Source organism: Venustampulla echinocandica, assembly GCF_003357145.1.
Source record: "Venustampulla echinocandica strain BP 5553 chromosome Unknown scaffold_6, whole genome shotgun sequence".
NCBI lineage: Eukaryota > Fungi > Ascomycota > Leotiomycetes > Helotiales > Pleuroascaceae > Venustampulla > Venustampulla echinocandica.
In genome coordinates this window covers 544,804-563,416 of record NW_022474211.1, presented here as the reverse complement: position 1 = coordinate 563,416, position 18,613 = coordinate 544,804, and the positions used below count along the sequence as shown (strand labels likewise).

At 33.6% G+C, this 18,613-nt stretch overlaps 2 protein-coding genes across 2 annotated transcripts; both read right to left on the bottom strand.

The window, feature by feature from the left end:
• Positions 1–1,116: 1,116 nt before the first annotated feature.
• Positions 1,117–2,265, bottom strand: BP5553_07610 (uncharacterized protein; the record flags this gene model as incomplete). Its single annotated transcript, XM_032016233.1, has 3 exons — positions 1,117–1,401; positions 1,462–1,781; positions 1,863–2,265. 3 exons carry the CDS (start codon positions 2,263–2,265, stop codon positions 1,117–1,119), a joined length of 1,008 nt encoding a protein of 335 aa, XP_031867464.1.
• Positions 2,266–3,242: 977 nt separating this feature from the next.
• Positions 3,243–5,009, bottom strand: BP5553_07609 (uncharacterized protein; the record flags this gene model as incomplete). The annotated part of the gene is made up of 2 exons (XM_032016232.1): positions 3,243–3,473; positions 3,507–5,009. The coding sequence occupies 2 exons, from the start codon at positions 5,007–5,009 to the stop codon at positions 3,243–3,245; spliced, it is 1,734 nt and encodes a 577-aa protein (XP_031867463.1).
• Between the last annotated feature and the right edge of the window lie 13,604 nt (positions 5,010–18,613).

Sequence of the window (18,613 nt, the reverse complement as noted above, 5' to 3'; positions counted from 1 at the left end):
TCTTTTTATCAAGTATTTTTGAGCCAGGTCTATAACTAGCCCTTTGTTTTCGGGCCCCCCATCGACTACCATCTTTCCAAAAACTCCGTGCCTACAGACCACGTCCTGCCAAAGGAAGTCGGCAACGGATTTCGAATCAGGCTTTGCAAGTGCCCTCGCCTCCGGCCACCCTGACAGATCGTCTCTTACTATCACCAAGTACCTTTTTCCCCGGCACATCGGCATATACACAATATCCAGTGCCACTTTTGCCCAAAGCGCACTTGTCCAAGTCGGGTGCAGCAGTTCCTCCAGCCTAGTACTATCCTGCAGCTAGCAGCGGTCACACGTAGATACGTACTTCTTCGTGTCACTGTAGCACGAATCCCAGAAGTATCTCTCGGCCACTTTCTGGTATGTGCCTTCCCGCCCTTTGTGCCCGCACTCATCATACAGACTTTGCAGAATCGACTGCCTTTCTGCCTCCAAATCAACCACCTTCCTCATTAGCAGCCCTTTGTTCGCTCGTCGATAGAGGACACCCCTTTGCACGAGGTAATTGAGGGCCCGCGTCTTAAACTCCCTGAAGTCCGACTTATGAACCCGCTCTAGGCGCCTGAGTGTCGATAGAAATTCAGCAATCAGAAGAGAGTCCAGGGACCACCTCTCGCCCTGCAACCAGCCCTCTCTCCCCACACTCGCCGGCCATACCCCTACTAGCGGATACGGCACCACCTCCACCGACCCCATTCTCGCGTCGATAAAGTCGTCGATATCCTCCTCTCGCTCTTCCCTTTTTAGTTCCTCCCCCGTCGCCGGCCTTCGAGACAAGCTGTCGGCAGCAGTGTGCTTCGTGCCTGGCACATGCCTTACTTCAAAGTCAAAAAGACGGATCCAAGCGAGCCACCTAGTAACTAGCGCGCCAGGCAGATCGGCGGCGGACTAGTTCAGCTGGGCTACGAGCATAGCTGCATCTGTCTCCAGCACAAAATGCACTCCATAAAGGAGGTTCCGCACTTTCTTCAGCACTTTGAGGACCCCCCTGCACTCCCGCTTCGTAGCGTCATAATTCTGCTCGGCCGGGCTCCAGATCCCACTGTCGTACCTAGTAAGGTGGCGTTTTTCGTTCTCATCCAACTACATAAGGACCATCCCCCACCCCTTTAAACTAGCATCAACACCAAGGATAATCAAGCCCGCGTTTTTGGAAACATCGAGTCGAGCAAGTACTGGCGCAGTTGTAAGATCCAGCTTTAGTTGGTCCATTGCTGTATCGTGTTCTTGTATCCAAACAAATACCGCCCCTTTCTTTAGTAGCTGATAGAGCAGCTCCGCCTTTGTTGCAAAGGATAGGATCCAGATCCGGTAATATACACAAACGCCCAAAAAGGCCCGCACTTCCGTCTGATCGTTGTATGTAGGCTAGTCCAAGATCTTAATCACCTTTTCACTGTCTGGGGATCTCCCCTCCGCTGTACAAACGAACCCCACAAACTTAAGTCCTGCTACTCCAAACTGGGACTTTGGCCCTATCGTTGCCCCAGCTCTCTCGATATCCGCAAGAACAAGATCAAGGTTCTTAACATACTCGAGTACGAATCGCCTGATCCCAGGAACTTCCTCTTCGTCGCCGTACTTAGAGTATAGCCCTAGAACCGGGATATCGTCGATGAATATCCTCGCCCTCGCCGGGACATAGTCTTTAAAGATTGTCTGCCTTACCCGAATAAACTGTACAACAGAATTCGTAGCTCCTTGAACTAACGTAGTATGCCGCAATAGTCCCAGTGGGGTCATAAACGCTGTAATATCCCTGCTATTCGGGTGCAAGGTAAGTTGGTCATATCCGGAAAAGAAGTCAATCAATGAAGTAATCTAGCAACCTGCAAAATCATCTGATATTTCGTCGATATTCGGCGGCAAATTTGCGTCCCTTATTGTAACTGCATTGTACTTCATCGCAGTATCAACTATGCGATAAGCCCCGCTCTTCTTCTTGACCAGGAACCACTGGTTGCGGTACAGCCCGTGGCAGTATTCCAGGGTCCCGGCTTTAATCCTTTCCTCAAGCATCTCCACTACCTGGCTCCGTAGGTACTTTGGTACCGGGAATCCGGGCGACTGCCATGCCTCATGCGGTATTATGCGAATCTCTTGCAGCGGGCACACGTCCCCACTGACCCTTCCGCACTCCGAGAAATCGAAGGCAATTGCCTTTTCGCGCTTGAACAGCATTTCCACTATTAGATCCCTCTCTCTCGGCCACAGCTCTTCCCCTAAAATCATCTTTTCCAGCCTCTCCGGCAGCAGCCTCTCCCCTCTCCGTATGTCCGAAAACTTCGGCTCAAGCCACCTGTCCCACGAACTAGGTAGCTCCACCGGGCCCCTCCCCTGAGCTTCCTCTATCCTCCTAGCCTTCCAATCCAACGCGCCTCCAGGCACCGAGCCATCTAACACGCCCTCCTTTACCGGGACTACCTTGTCCGCCTTTCTTTTATATACACCCCAAACGCCAGCAATTGGAAATAAGGAATTAGCCTGAGTAAAGCTCGTCAAGTCTGTCCCCCGTGAAAATACAACACTCGCCCCTGCGCCCCCGACACTTGCCGAAAAGACACGCACAAGCCTAGCGTCTTTTTGCGCCGCGCTGCTCCCTCGATTTCCCCTGCCGGGCAAGTTAAATCGAGCCACACCCCCCACTTGCCTTGCCTCCCCGGTACTCCCTCCCACGCCGGAACCGCTCACCGGCTCGGCCCCAGCTACTCGTTTTCCGGAAAGATATCAGCCTCAGTGCGAAGGTCTGACATTCCTGCTACACGTACTGTCACTTGCTTCGTCCAGGCATCATTGACTATCGTTACAAACTGCTACCTGTCCCGATACGAGAAAGACAGTAGACTCATAACAATAAACAGCTGGCTAAGTACCACGTCGTGCTAGGCCTTTGAGAGCGTAAAGAAGTTCCTGACGACTTCAACACCGCTAATCCGTACTACAACGTTTTCACACAGCCCATCGAATCCTTTGTGATCCCCAAGGTGTCCCACTATCCCCAATCTCGGGCGCGGACGAACAGGCAGGCTAGTAAGCTCAGCTACCTTGCTCGTCATAATATCAACTTCCGCACCGCAGTCGACTAGAGCTAGGACTTCGACGTTTCCGATCCTGACTCTGATCTTCGGACTCCGCACTACATAGGGCCTTTCAACTTCTTCTATCAAAGCGGATAATACTTGGACAAAGTCGCCTGCTGTCCCAGACTCCTACTCCTCGCTAGCCGGGAGTTCGACTTTTGTAAACGGTACCATATTCTTGAACAGGAGTTTCTGCAGTAGATCGGAGTATACGATCACCTCTCGCCCCGTGATACTCTTTAACTCATTGTCGAACACTTTGTCCAAAAGTTCCATAGGGTCTGCATCCCTTTTCAGGACGTCTAGATACTTCTCGACCTTCCGCGTCACTCTGGGACCCAGCTTCTTGAGCGCCTCCGTCTACGCTTTGTCGATATCCATCTCTTCAATTACACTCTCTTCGTCAGCTGTCTCTGCCCCCTCACCCTGCGGTTTTCTCCACTCGCCAGCCCTTGGCAACTTTAGAACAGCCATCTTAGCCTCCCTCTTCGCACGCTCCCGCAGCACCCTCTTAGGGTTCTGCCACTTCTCCTCGGCCCTGTCTGTCTGCCTGCCTTGTACCCCCGCCACTATGACGAACCCATCACTATCGCCCTCCTCTACATCCGAGGACTCCAAGTCTACAACCGACATAGAAGAGACGTTTGCACTCGGCGCTCTCGGCACCTTCCTCGGAGCAGCCGCTGGTCTCGCGTCCTGCCTAGGCATGCCGGAAACTTGCTTTGGGGGTTCCGCCGCAGCGCTTGCTCCTCCCCAAACCTGCCGTACAGTATCCCGCCCTCGCTCGCCCCTCTGCCAAGGAACGCTCGCCCCACCATCACCCCTCCTACCGTAGTAGAGTAGGCCGTCGGGTCTCTCATAAGCAAAGCCCCTTCCTTCGTCGCCCCTAAAATCATCACACTCTCTCCGGAAGTGCCCGCTTTCGAGGTAGTAGAAACAGTATATCGGCTTTGACCTTGCTGCCATGGCTGCATTTACAGCCGCCGCAGGCATCTGCTGCAGGTACCAGCCTGCCTGCCCCCCTCGCGGCAGTTCGGCCGCATTGATTCTGCCGGCTAGCCCCGCTGGGTAGGCAGCCGCTTGATTTCCCCCGCTGGGCGGGTTAAATCGAGCGGCACGCCCCCCTCCTGCCATAGCTCCGCCCATCATATCCGCCTCCGCCGTAGCCCGCGCCGACAGTGCTATCGCTTTGAACATATTACTCAGGTTATCCATGACCTCCTTGGACAGCCTTACTCTTGAGGCAACCACAAGCGCAGCCAATATATTCTCCGGTCTTGGCGGAACGCTCGCTTCACCTAGTCTGTCGACCAGCTCGCTGAGCCCATCTTGCTTTACTTTGCTGTCGGCGAACTCGCGTATACTCTTGTTACTCGTGTAGATTTCTGTTGCTGTCTTTGCCATCTCACTGAACTTTACCGTCTCCGGCTTATTCATAGTAACTTTGCCCCTCCGAATCACCTTGCCTCGGACATCCTCCAGCAGCCCGTTTAGAAACCATATGCCTCTTGTATACTCTTCTAACTCTTTCTTGTTTACTAATACTGTTGAGATAGCCGTAAACTGCCTGATGAATTGACGAACATCGTCTTCACTCGTCCGCTTTTTGCTCTTCAGAGCTTCTAGGAACGACCGTGAATTCATCTGCTGAAAGCTGTCCTGATCCTTGAATTCCTCCATCAGTACATTCTCCAGTATCTCCCACACCCCCCTTTTCCACTCTGCCATCGCCTTCACGTACTGCCCAATAGCAATACTGCAGTATCTCAGCAGTCGCTTCAGTTTCTCCCCCTCCTTCAGATTCGCATCCTCGCACTGATCTCCGTATCGTTCGAGGAATTCCGTAACATTCACTCCTTCAAAGTATAGAGCCCCTAGCATTCCTGGCGCCAGCATCGCCGCCTAGTAGACTATGTTCGCCATTGTTTTTCTCGGTTCTTGTTCGCTTTCCGTATTCGGAGCAAGAGCACCTTCGGAAGACAGTCCGTCGTTTTCAGATAGGGGTATAAGATCGAAAGTAAACAAACTCATCAGTTGACTACTAATTCTTGAAGTTAGCAAAAGTGCTACAAGTAGTAATACTATACACAGCTCCTGTGCTACTCTTATAGCAAGGTCCGATATCTCCCTGTTCTTCGTTACCCCTAGTTCTTCGTCGCCCTTGTTCCTCTTTTCCTGCTCCTCCTTTTTCTCCGGTCGTATTACTTGTCTTTTCTTCGTATTCATCTGTTCCCCTTGTCTTTTCGTCGTTATCGCTGCTTGTGCTCTACTAGTATCTCCATCGTGGCGGCCTAAAGTAAGACATATAATCTCCCCCTTTTTTACTCTCTGCCCGAGTCGCCCCGAGCTCCTTTCCATTATCGCTGTCTGTATCTCACGTCGCTCTCTATATCTCTCGTCGCTGAATCTACTATATAATCTAGAATTGTAACTAGATGATACTCTTACTTCTATACTACCCCTACTTATCCCTCGACTGCGACTCACTGATTGTTATACTAGAATTCCCTGTATCGATCACCAATGTAACGGAGTAGAATGTACAGTCAAATGTACAGTAAACAATCAAGTGCGTCGAGTTTTAGGTAGGTAAAAATGTGTATATGTAAAGAAGTATGCTATTCTACAGTTGTTCGGCAAAGCGCACTTCATGTGCCCAGCCCCGGAAGAACTAAGCTCCGAAAAGCAGTTATCGTACACGTGACAGGTGGTAAGTCTGCCCTACCACAATATCTAATTAGTATTAGAAATACTTGCAAAAATTGACTTTAAATTAAAACTAGAAAAGTGCGAATTCGGAATTATAGAAACTATATTTCTAAGTTATATAATCCGACTAAAAGAAATGAATATCGATCTAGAAAAAATCTAACGAATTAAAGATTAGTTTAAGTTATAGAACGTTAAAGATATCTAATTATTCTTAAAATTCGGGAACTTTTTAAAATAATTTATCAAGAATTATTCAAATATCTCTATATTATTTATATACTTTACGAAAAAGGATATACTATTTATTATAAAAAAAGAAGAAAGAGTAACTATATAGGAATTAAAAGATAAATATATATAAGAATTTATTATAATAAGTTTTTATAAAGATTAGCTGAATATAATCGAAACTAATATTTCAGATATTATTATAAACGTTATATACTTTCAGTTAGACGAGAACAGAAAACTATACTCTATAGTTTACTATTCCGAGAAATATTTATTAATTGAATAGAACTATAATATTTATAAGAAAGAACTTATAGTTATAGTCAAAGTTTTGAAATACTAGAAAATATACTTCTAAAGTATAAAGTTTCTAATTACTATATATATTAACTATACGAATCTCTATATTTTTATAACTACAAAAGTCTTAGATAATCGACAAATAATATAATAAATAGAAGAACTTTCTCAGTTTAATTTGATAATTAAATATATCAAAAGAATTAATAACTTTAAAGTTAATACTTTGAATAAGTAGTCTAAATACAAAAGAAACAAAGTCTATAAAAAAGTAACTATCTTTTAAGAAAACAAGAACAGAGATTTTATTTTTAATACTAAAGAAATTACTACTTTTATGAAAATAAAGAAACTATAAAATAACAAAATTATCTAAATCTAAAAAAAAGATTTAGAATATATAGATTATATTAACAAGAAATTATAAGTCTTAGATATATTCACAAAGGAATTTATTTTCAAATATTATATAATATTAGTTTATAGATATCAAAGAATTAGTAGAACTTTTTAGTAAATTAGATAATACTACTATATTAATAAAATTAACATTTTAGTTAAAAAAATAATAGAGGAATATAATATTTATATTTATAATAAAAATACTAGATATATATTTTATAAGAAAATAAATACTATTTCTATTTTAGAATAACTATAGAAATTAATCTAATAGAACTTTATTATTAAACTTCTACTTTCTAAAAATTTAATAATAAAAGTAATATATAATTTAATTTTAGTTATTATCGAATAGTTTACGAAATATATAATTGTTATTCTATATTTAGAATCTAGTATAACTGAAGAATTTATATTCGCTTTCTTGCGAGAAATTATAATAAAATATAAAATACTAGAAGAAATTATCTCTAACCGAGATAAGTTCTTTATATCTAAGTTTTAGACTACTTTAACTATTTATTTAGAAGTTAAAAGAAAACTATTAATTGTATTCTATATATAAACAAATAATAGAATAGAAAGAATGAACTAGATAATCAAAGTATATTTACGTTATTATATTAGTTATAAATAAAACAACTGAGTATTATTACTCTTATTTACTATATTTATATATAACAGTATAATTACAGATATAATAAAAGTATTACTATTCTTTGCTAATTACAATTATAACATCAGTGTTTATCACGAAACTCAGATATCAGACGTCGATAACTAGTTAGTACGAATCTAAATAAACGAAATTAAAGATTTATATAAAGAACTAAATAGCGAACTTCAGTTTATTATAGAGAAAAGTACTTTGTACTATAATTCGAAGTATAGTCAGAAACTAATACTATAAGAAGAAGATAGAGTTTATTTACTTAGAAAGAATATTAAAACTAAATAACTAAACAATAAACTAAATTATAAGAAATTAAAACTATTTAAAATTAAGAAGTTCAAAGAACGTCTGAATTATAAGTTTATTCTACTAAAGACAATAAATATTTTCTTAGTTTTCTATATTTCTTTTTTCGAATTAATATTACTAAATATATTATTAGTACTAATTACTAAAATAGAACTAGTTAACTTAAACGTTGAATACGAAGTCGAATAGATATTAGACTATAAATAAATCAAAAGTAAAATAAAATATTTAATTAAATAGTTAAATTATTTATATTCGGAAAATATATAAGAACTTAGAATTTATTTCGACTATTATTAAATATTTGAAGAGTTCTATTAGTAAAACTAAGAGTTTCCTAGACAAAGTTATCAGAACTTAGTAAAAGACTGAAGTCGAAAGAAAAGCTACTACTTAAGTTACTAGTCGTAGCAGCTAGCTGCTGCGACTCCGTTTCACGACAGACTTCCTTTTCTTTTTCCTCTTTTTCTTTCTTTTCTACTTCATCTAACTCGTCGAAAGACTAGAGCTCTCGACAGAGTATCTCTGAACTACACTTCTTAAACTAGTTACACTGAAGTTTTAGATAGTTCAACTTAGTTATAACAGTAGCTACAACTTCCTAAGTTATCTGTGTCTCGAAAGTAAAACGTTCTTCAACTTAATTAAAGACTTCCTATTCACTTTCAGAAAAGTTTACTACATTGTATTTACAACTACGACAAACGTATTCGCTGCACTTCTTTGACTGTTTATTTAGAACTATATAAGTCTTACTGTGATAAGTGTAATTCGAACAACGAAGTATCTCGTTTCTATAGACTATAATCTGATTAGCTAGATTATATCGCTTTCTAAGTTTTCTTGAACGATCGAGTAATATAATGAAGGAAAAAGAAAGTTATACTAAACGTTCGATATTTTCGATATAACTTTTAAAACTAAAGGACTATACTAAGTTATATAGAGAATAGTGTTACAAACGCTAACTTTATAGCTTGAAGTTCGGGTAATACACAGTAGTACTACAGAGAACTATAGAAGTATATAACGAAGTCACGTGACAGCAAGAATCATATAACACAATCACATAGTATAGATCGAGAGGATTTTAAAAATAAAATCGCGATCTACTAGATCGAACTCTGACTTCTAATATCTACTTAGATCTAAGAATAAGAAAGTTCTATATAAATAATATAATTTCTTTATTAGATAAAAGCTTCGTGTTCAACTTGATTAATGAACTTGATCTCAACTTTGATTTACTAAAACTACTTCATTTTTATAATTATTAAAAGTAATTAACTGATTTACTTTGTTATATAACAGAAACTTTACATAAACCGATTACTATTACGACAAGTAAGTTATTAGTAGACTGTTATATAAAAGTACTTACGAAAGTTGACTTCAAACTAAAACTAGAAAAGTACGAATTCGGAGTTATAGAAACTACGTTTCTAAATTATATAATCTGACTAAAAGAAATAAATATCGATTTAGAAAAGATCTAACAAATCAAAGATTAACTTGAATTACAGAACGTTAAAGATATCTAATTATTCTTAGAATTCGGGAACTTTTCAAGATAATTTATTAAGAATTACTCAAATATCTCTGTACTATTTATATATTTTACGAAAAAGAATATATTATTTATTATAAAAAAAGAAGAAAGAGTAGTTATATAAGAATTGAAAGATAAATATATATAAGAACTTATTATAACGAACTTTTATGAAAATCGGCTGAATATAGTCGAAACTAATATTTCGGACACTATTATAAATACTATATACTTTCAGTTAAATAAGAATAGAAAACTATATTTTGTAATTTACTATTCCGAGAAATACTCGCTAGTTAAATAGAACTACGATATTTATAAAAAAGAATTTATAACTATAATTAAAACTTTAAAATACTAGAAGATATATATTACGAATATTAACTTTATAGTTTGAAGCTCAGGTAATGAGCTGTATTACTACAGAGAACTATGGAAGTATATGACGAGGTCACGTAACAGTAGAAACTCATATGATGAGATCACGTGAGGAGGATCTAGGGGGATCTAGATCTGTTCAGACTTTAGATCTGAATAGATCTAAATCTAACTAGATCTAGAAGTAAGAAAGTTCTATATAAGTAATATAATTTCCTTACTAGATAAGAGTTTTATATTCAACTTAATTCTTGAATATCAATTATAACAGTTTACTTTGATTACACTTGACTCCTTCTGTAATTTACTCACTTTGACATTGTTTACAGATTATTAAAAGAGATCACTATATTACTTCGCTATATAAACGAAATAGAACACTTCTAATATAACTCCTTGCCGGAAGAAATATTAGAACTATTATACTTTGAGTACTTCTTTACTGAAATAAGCAAATTACTATAGTTCCAGTAACTCTACTAACTACGAAGCTGCTTACTACGAAGTAGCCAGCTATCGCTAACCTAAGTACTAGTCAGGTGAATTTCATATTATCGACTAGTAGACTCCAGGAAGATATCGAGATATCCGACTTACTTTATGAATTCAAAGTCGAAACTAATAAATCGATTCGTATTACTTTCCCCGATAAATATAATAGTAACTGAAAAAACCTCGAGACTTTCATCTTTCAAGTAGAAATCTACTTCAACTTCAACTACGAAAAGTTCGAGGCTAACTATAACTAACAAAGTTTTTAAGTAACTTCTTACTTACAAAGACTAGTTTTGGAATAAGTCCAACTATTCTTTGAAGACTTCTTCAGGAACGAATCAGAAGACGGAAAGATAGTAGTTACTAAATCTATTTTCAAATTATAGAATAAGATGAAAAAAGAAATACGACGAATATTTGGAGATATCGATACTACTCAAGTAGTAGTACAGAAAATACTTGATTTTCGCTAAACTGAAATAGCTTTTATTTATACAACAGAGTTCTAGAGATATAGTACTAAGATAAGATAAAATAATCTTATTTTAATAGAATTGTTCTATCGAAAATTAAAGGAATATATCTGTAAAGAAATAGTACAATAAAATATAGTTTATAATAATATTGTCAGTATAATTGAAAACGTTATCTAGTTAGATAATCGTTTATAGGAATTCAAGAAAAGCTACGTTCTACGAGAAAGCTAGAAGGGAAACTACTAGTCTAGACAAAGATATTAGTAAAAGAAAACTAGAACGATTAACGTAACTCAATATAGAAGGAAGAAGTTCGTCTCGAACGAGGAACGAGACTAATATCAGGAGAAAGGTTTATACTTTGAGTATAGACTTCTAAGTTATCGGGCTACTTCCTACTATAAAGGAAAACTATAAAGAAATAAATAAACTTAGAAAAGAAAGTCCCAACAAATCAATATTACTAGCTACCGACAAATGAATATAACTAGACAAAAAGATCTGACCGAAGAAGATTTTGAGTCTATAGATATCTACAGCCAGCTTGGAGCTATAGAAGTTCAACGAGCTAATAACTCTTTACTATACTAGATAGTAGAGGACTTAGTACTACGAGTAGAAGTTATTAGTCTAGAAGATTTGACTTTACTCGACTTTCAAGAAGGACCCGAGAAACTTAGTAAATAGATAATACCCGACGAGAATATAGAGATAAAAACAATATTACAAGAAAGAGAAGAGTAGTTATTACTTGAGATTACTGAATATAGCAATATATAAGGAAAGGAAAACAGTAGTGAAGTTTTCATACTTTTAGGAATAACTATAGACAATAAACTAATAAAGTATTATATATACTTAGTTATTTATATTAATGTAAAGAAAGTCGCTTTCAAAGAAACTAGGATAGTGAGAGTCATTATCGAAAATATTAATTTAAGAGACAAACTACTAGATTTAGTAGATCTCTTAGAACTTAGAAACATTTGGGAAGTTCTAATAACTGGACTTTATAAGAGAATTTGGAGGAGAGTAGTATTCGTACTAAAGGGACGTTATTAGTATACTTAGCAGAAACTCTATTAACTTACAACTAGTATATTTAGAACTGAGAATTCTTATTAGTTGTTAGTATAAGAAACTTATTACAGAATATAGACCGACTTATACAGGAATAGTAAAGTCGTGGAAATACTAAAGAACTTCTCTAAATTGAACGTAGCTAGGAATTGGAGATATATAAACGTCGAAGTAACGTTTAAAGGAAAGAAACTCAGAGTAATAATTAACTTTAGAACTAATAGTAACTATATTTCTCTTGCGACTATTACTAGACTTAATATTCTAATTATAGGAATATTACTTTACGAGTTAATAGTAGTAGACAGATTACAAATAAATTATAACAACAGAGTAATCAGCTAAAGAACTATTTTTTCGAAATTAACGACAAAGGATAGATATACAGTAGATATACAATTTTATATTATATTAGTCGGAAAATACTAAACTATTTTAAGAATACTTTGAATCCGAGAATATAATCTTGAAATCGACTAAGTTATAGAGACTATTATATTTAGTCAATACTATTATGAAAGTTCATAATAACTAGAAAGTTAGAAGGAAGTTAGTACTACTTCTTCTAATATACTAAGATATTTAGCCGAGGATCTTCTACAGGATATTAATAAGAGTAGTAAGAAGATCTTTGTATAGTATAGAGAATTCGAAAGACTGTTCGAAAACTTAGAAGATATATGTACTTTATTTAAATATTAATTATAAAACTACGAAATCAATCTAAAAGAAAAGTAACAGCTACTTTCTGAGAGATTACGACAATATCGCTACGATATTATTAAGACGTTAGAGGAATATATCACAGTAGTACTAAAGAAAAGATAGATTCGACTATCTAAGTCACTAGTAGTATCGAATATATTAATCGCTAGTAAACTAAAAGATCCGAGAAGGAGACTTTGTAGCGATTTTCGTAAACTAAACGACGTTACGATATAAGACTAATATCCGTTGTCTAATACTTAGTATCTGCGGGACAGACTAGCTAAAGTAAAGATATTCACGAAAATCGATTAATAGAACACTTTTAACTTGATCAGAATCAAAGAAGGACACGAATAGAAAACAGCTTTCCTTGTACTTTTAGGACTGTACAAGTATATAGTTATACTATTTAAGTTGACTAATGTACTAATAATATGTCAATGTTAGAACGACAACATTCTGCGAGAATATTTGGACAAGTTTGTTATCTATTACTTAGACGATATCTTAATCTATTCCGAGAATATCCGGGAATATAAAAGATATGTCCGATTAATATTAGAAGTTTTTGCGAGAGTTGATTCTAGACTGAAACTAGAAAAGTGTGAATTCAGAGTTACAGAAACTATGTTTCTAAATTATATGATCTGACTAGAGGAAATGAATATTAACTTAGAAAAAATCCAGCGAATCAGAGATTAGCCCGAATTATAAAACGTTAAAGATATCTAATCGTTCTTAGAATTCGGGAACTTCTCAAGATAATTTATCAGAAGATATTCAAGAATCTCTGCACTATTTACATATTTCACGAAGAAGGACGTACTATTCCTTATAGGAGTCGAAGAGAAAGTTTCGATATAAGAATTAAAAGATAGATTCGCCGAAGAACTTGTTATATCAAACTTTTACGAAGATCGGCTAAATATAGTCGAAACTGATATTTCAGATATAACTGTAAATGTTATATACTTTCAGCTAAACGAGAACAGAAGACTATACTTTGTAGTTTACTATTCCGAAAAACACTTGCTAGCTGAGTAGAACTACAACATTTATAAGAAAGAACTTATAATTATAGTCAAAGTTTTGAAATACTAGAAAATATATCTCTAAAGTGTAAAGTTTCTGATTATTATATATATTAACTATACGAATCTCAGAACTTTTATAACTACTAAAGTTTTAGATAATCGACGAATAGTATAATAAATAGAGGAACTCTCTCAGTTTGATTTGAGAATCAAATATATCAAAGGAATTGACAACTCCAGGGCCGACATACTGAGTAGGCAGCCTGGGTACGAAGGAGATAAAGTCTACAAGAAAGTAGTTATCTTTCGGGAAAACAAAGACAGAGATTTTATCTTTAATACAAAGGAGATCGTTACTCTCAGTAGAACTAAAAGACTATAGGATAATGAGATCATCTAAGTCTAGGGAAAAGACTTGGAATATGTAGATTATACTAATAGGAAGCTGCGAGTCCTAGATATATTTGTAAAAGAATTTATCTTTAAGTACTATGTAGTACCAACTTATAAGTATCAAAGAATCAGTAAGACCTTTTAGCGAATCAAATAATACTATTACGTTGACAAAATTAACACTTTAGTCAAGTAAGTAATAGAAGAGTATAACGTTTATATTCGTAACAAAAATACTAGATATATACTATATAAGAAAATAAGAACTACTTTTATTCTAGAACAACTATAGAAATTAATCTAATAGAACTTTATTGTTAAACTTCTACTTTCTAAAAATCTAATAACAAGAGTAATATACGACTTAATCTTAGTTATTATCGAATAGTTTACGAAATATATAATCGTTATTCTATATTTAGAATCTAGTATAGCCGAAGAACTTATATTTACTTTCTTACAAGAAGTCGTAGTAAAATATAGGATATTAGAAGAAATTATTTCCGATTAAGATAAACTCTTTATATCTAAGTTCTAGACTACTTTAACTACTTACTTGGGAGTTAAGAGAAAACTATCGACTACTTTCTATATATAAACAAATAGTAGAACAGAAAGAATAAATTAGATAGTCGAAGTATATTTACATTGTTATATTAACTACAAGTAAGATAATTAAGTATTATTACTTTTATTTACTATATTTATATATAATAGTGTAATTACAGACATAACGAAAGTATCGCTATTCTTTGCTAACTATAGTTACAATATCAACGTTTATTACGAAGTTCAGATATCAGATATCGATAATTAGTTAGCATGAGTCTAAATAAACGAAATCAAGGATCTATATAGAGAACTAAGTAGCGAGCTTCAGTTTATTATAGAAAAAAGTATTTTATATTATAATTCGAAATATAGTCAAAAGCTAACACTAAAAGAAAGAAACAGAGTTTATTTACTCAGAAAAAATATTAAAACTAAACAACTAAGTGATAAACTAGACTATAAGAAATTAGAACTATTCAAAATTAAGAAGTTCAAAGAATATTTGAATTATAAACTTATTCTACTAAAGATAATGAACATTTTTCCAGTTTTCTATATTTCTCTCTTTAAACTAGTATTACTAAGTATATTACTTGTACTAATAACCGAAATAGAACTAGTTAACTTAAACGCCGAATACGAAGTCGAATAGATATTAGACTATAGATAAGTCAAAAGTACAGTCAAGTATTTGATCAAATAGTTGGACTACTTATATTCGGAAAATATATAAGAACTTAGAACTTATCTCAACTACTACTAGATATTTGAGGAGTTCTACTACTAAAACTAAAAGTTGTTTAGATCGGGTTATCAGGACTTAGCAGAAGACTAAAGTCGAAAGAAAAGTCGCTACTAAAACTACTAGTTGTAGTAACTAGTTGTTTCGACTCTACTTTACAACGAGTTTCTGTTTCCTTTTCCTTTTTTTCTCTTTCTTCTACTTTATCTAGCTCGTCTAAGTCACGGAACTTCTAAACGACTATATCAGAAATCCGACGTTTGAGAAGTTCTTATTATTTCTTTAGACATTTAATACGAATAAGATTTTCTATCGCTGTTGCTAAAGCTATTTCACGTTCAAAGTGAAACTTCTCCTAAGTACGTTGAAGGGATTCGAAACTGTTGATTACAATACTTTTAACGTTGTACTTCGAACTTCGACAGATATATTCACTATACTTCTTCGACTTTTCATTTAGAACTACGTAAGTCCGACTATACTTTTCACAACTTAAGTAGAGTATTATTTCGTTACTCTCAGAATTTATGAAATCGGCAAATAGTCTGCGGTTTTTAAGTTTGTTGTAATTTGAAGTTATATTGAAGAAGAAGAAAGACTATACTTGATGTTCGACGTTTTCGATATAACTTTTAAGCTAAGAGACTACGTTAAGCTATATAAGGGATAGTGTTACGAACGCTAACTTTATAGTCTGAAGTTCAGGTAATAAGTTATATTACTACAGAGAACTATAGAAGTATGTAACGAGGTTATGTGACAGCAGAAACTCATATAATAAGATCATGTAAAGAGGATCTGGGAAGATCTAGATCTGTTTAGACTTTAGATCTAAATAGATCTAGATCTAACTAGATCTAGAAGTAGGAAAGTTCTATATAAGTAATGTAATTTCTTTACTAGATAGGAACTTCGTACTCAACTTGATTCTTGAATATTAATTATAATAGTTTACTTTGATTATACTTGACTTCTTCCGTGATTTATTCACTTTGACATTGTTTACAGATTATTAAAAGAGATTACTACATTACTTTGCTACATAAACGAAACAGAACACTTCTAATACAACTCCCCGCCGGAAGAAATATTGGAACTATTACAATATACTTCCAAAATACAAAGTTTCTAATTACTATATATATTGACTATACGAATCTCTGTACTTTTATAACTACGAAAATCTTAGATAATCAACAAATAATATAATAAATAAAGGAATTCTCTTAGTTTAATTTAATAATCAAATATATCAAAAGAATTAATAACTTCAGAGTTAATATTTTGAATAAATAATTTAAATACGAAAAAGATAAAGTCTATAAAAAAGTAGTTATATTTCGGGAAAACAAGAACAGAGATCTTATTTTTAATACTAAAGAAATCGCTACTTTCACGAAAACTAAAAGATTGTAAAATAATAAAATTATCTAAACTCAAAGGAAAAACTTAGAATACGTAAACTATACTAATAAGAAACTGTAAGTTTTAGATATATTCGCAAAGGAATTCATCTTCAAATATTATATAGTACTAGTTTATAAATATCAAAGAATTAATAGAACTTTTTAGTAAATTAAATAATATTATTATATTAATAAGATTAACACTTTAGTTAAATAAATAGTAGAAGAATATAATATTTATATTTAGAATAAGAATATATAATATATACTTTATAGAAAAATAAATATTACTTTTATTCTAGAATAATTATAGAAATTAATCTAATAAAATTTTATTATAAAACTTTTACTTTCTAAAGATTTAATAACAAGAGTAGAATATAACTCAATTTTAATTATTATCGAACAGTTTACGAAATATATAATCGTTATTCTATATTTAGAATCTAATATAACTGAGGAACTTATATTCGTTTTCTTATAAGAAGTTATAGTAAAATATAAGATACTAGAAGAAATTATCTCCGATCGAGATAAGTTCTTTATATCTAAGTTCTAGACTATTTTAACTATTTACTTAAAAGTTAAAAGAAAACTATCGACTATTTTCTATATATAAACAAATAATAGAATAGAAAGAATAAATCAGATAATTGAAATATATTTATATTATTATATTAACTATAAATAAAACAATTAAATAACTTTATTTTTACTTACTATATTTACTTATAATAATATAATTATAAATATAACGAAAATATTACTATTCTTTATTAATTATAATTATAATATTAATATTTATTACGAAATTTAAATAATAAATATTAATAACTAACTAGTATAAATTCAAATAAACGAAATCAAAAATTTATATAAAGAACTAAATAATAAGTTTCAGTTTATTATAGAAAAAAACACTTTATATTATAATTCGAAACGTAGTCAAAAACTAATATTATAAGAAAAAGATAAAGTTTATTTATTTAGAAAAAATATTAAAATTAAACAACTAAGTAATAAACTAAATTATAAGAAATTAGAATTATTCAAAATTAAAAAGTTCAAAAGACATTTAAATTATAAGTTTACTCTACTAAAGACAATGAATATCTTTCTAGTTTTTCATATTTCTTTCTTCGAACTAATATTATTAGAAATACTATTTATATTAATAATTGAAATAGAACTAGTCAACTTAGACGCCGAGTACGAAGTTGAACAGATATTAGACTATAGATAAGTTAAAAATATAGTTAAATATCTGATTAAATAACTAAATTATTTATATTTAGAGAATATATAAGAATTTAGAACTTACTTCAACTACTACTAGATATTTAAAGAGTTCTATTAGCGAAACTGAGAATCTTTTAGACAAAGTCGTCAAAACTTAGTAAAAGACTGAGGTCGAAAGAAAAGTTGCTATTTAAACTACTATTTGTAACAGCTAACTACTTCGACTTTACTTTATAAGTTATTTCCGCTTCTTTCTCGTTTTTTTCTTTCGTTTCAGCTATTTCTAGTTTATTAAAAGAATATAGCTTTTTCTCTATTATTTTCTTATACTTTTCAACAAATACTTTTTTTTGTTTGCGAAAACGTAAAATCTTTGCTATCGCTGTTTCTTCGTTTTCATCAAATTTCTACTCGAGTTTCTCGATAGAAACTTAGTTGGAAAGTGAAAGTATTCGAACTATTACGTTATAACTATTCTGTCTTTGACGAATATATTCAGAATAGCGAGTAGAAGTTCTTAAGTCAGTAACGATATATTACTTCTTAGACTTAGTATAAATAGAGTAAAGAGATATTTCTTCAGCGTCAGAGGAATATTCGATTTCAATAGCTAGAGTAATTTACTCTGATCTTTTCTTTAAATATAGAAAGTTACGTAAAAGTAGTATAATAAAAGAAGAAGAAAGTTATACTTGACGTTCGATATTTTCGATATAACTTTTAAACTAAAAGACTATACTAAACTATATAAAGGATAATGTTACAAATACTAACTTTATAGCTTGAAACTCGGGTAATATATAGTATCGCTACAGAGAATT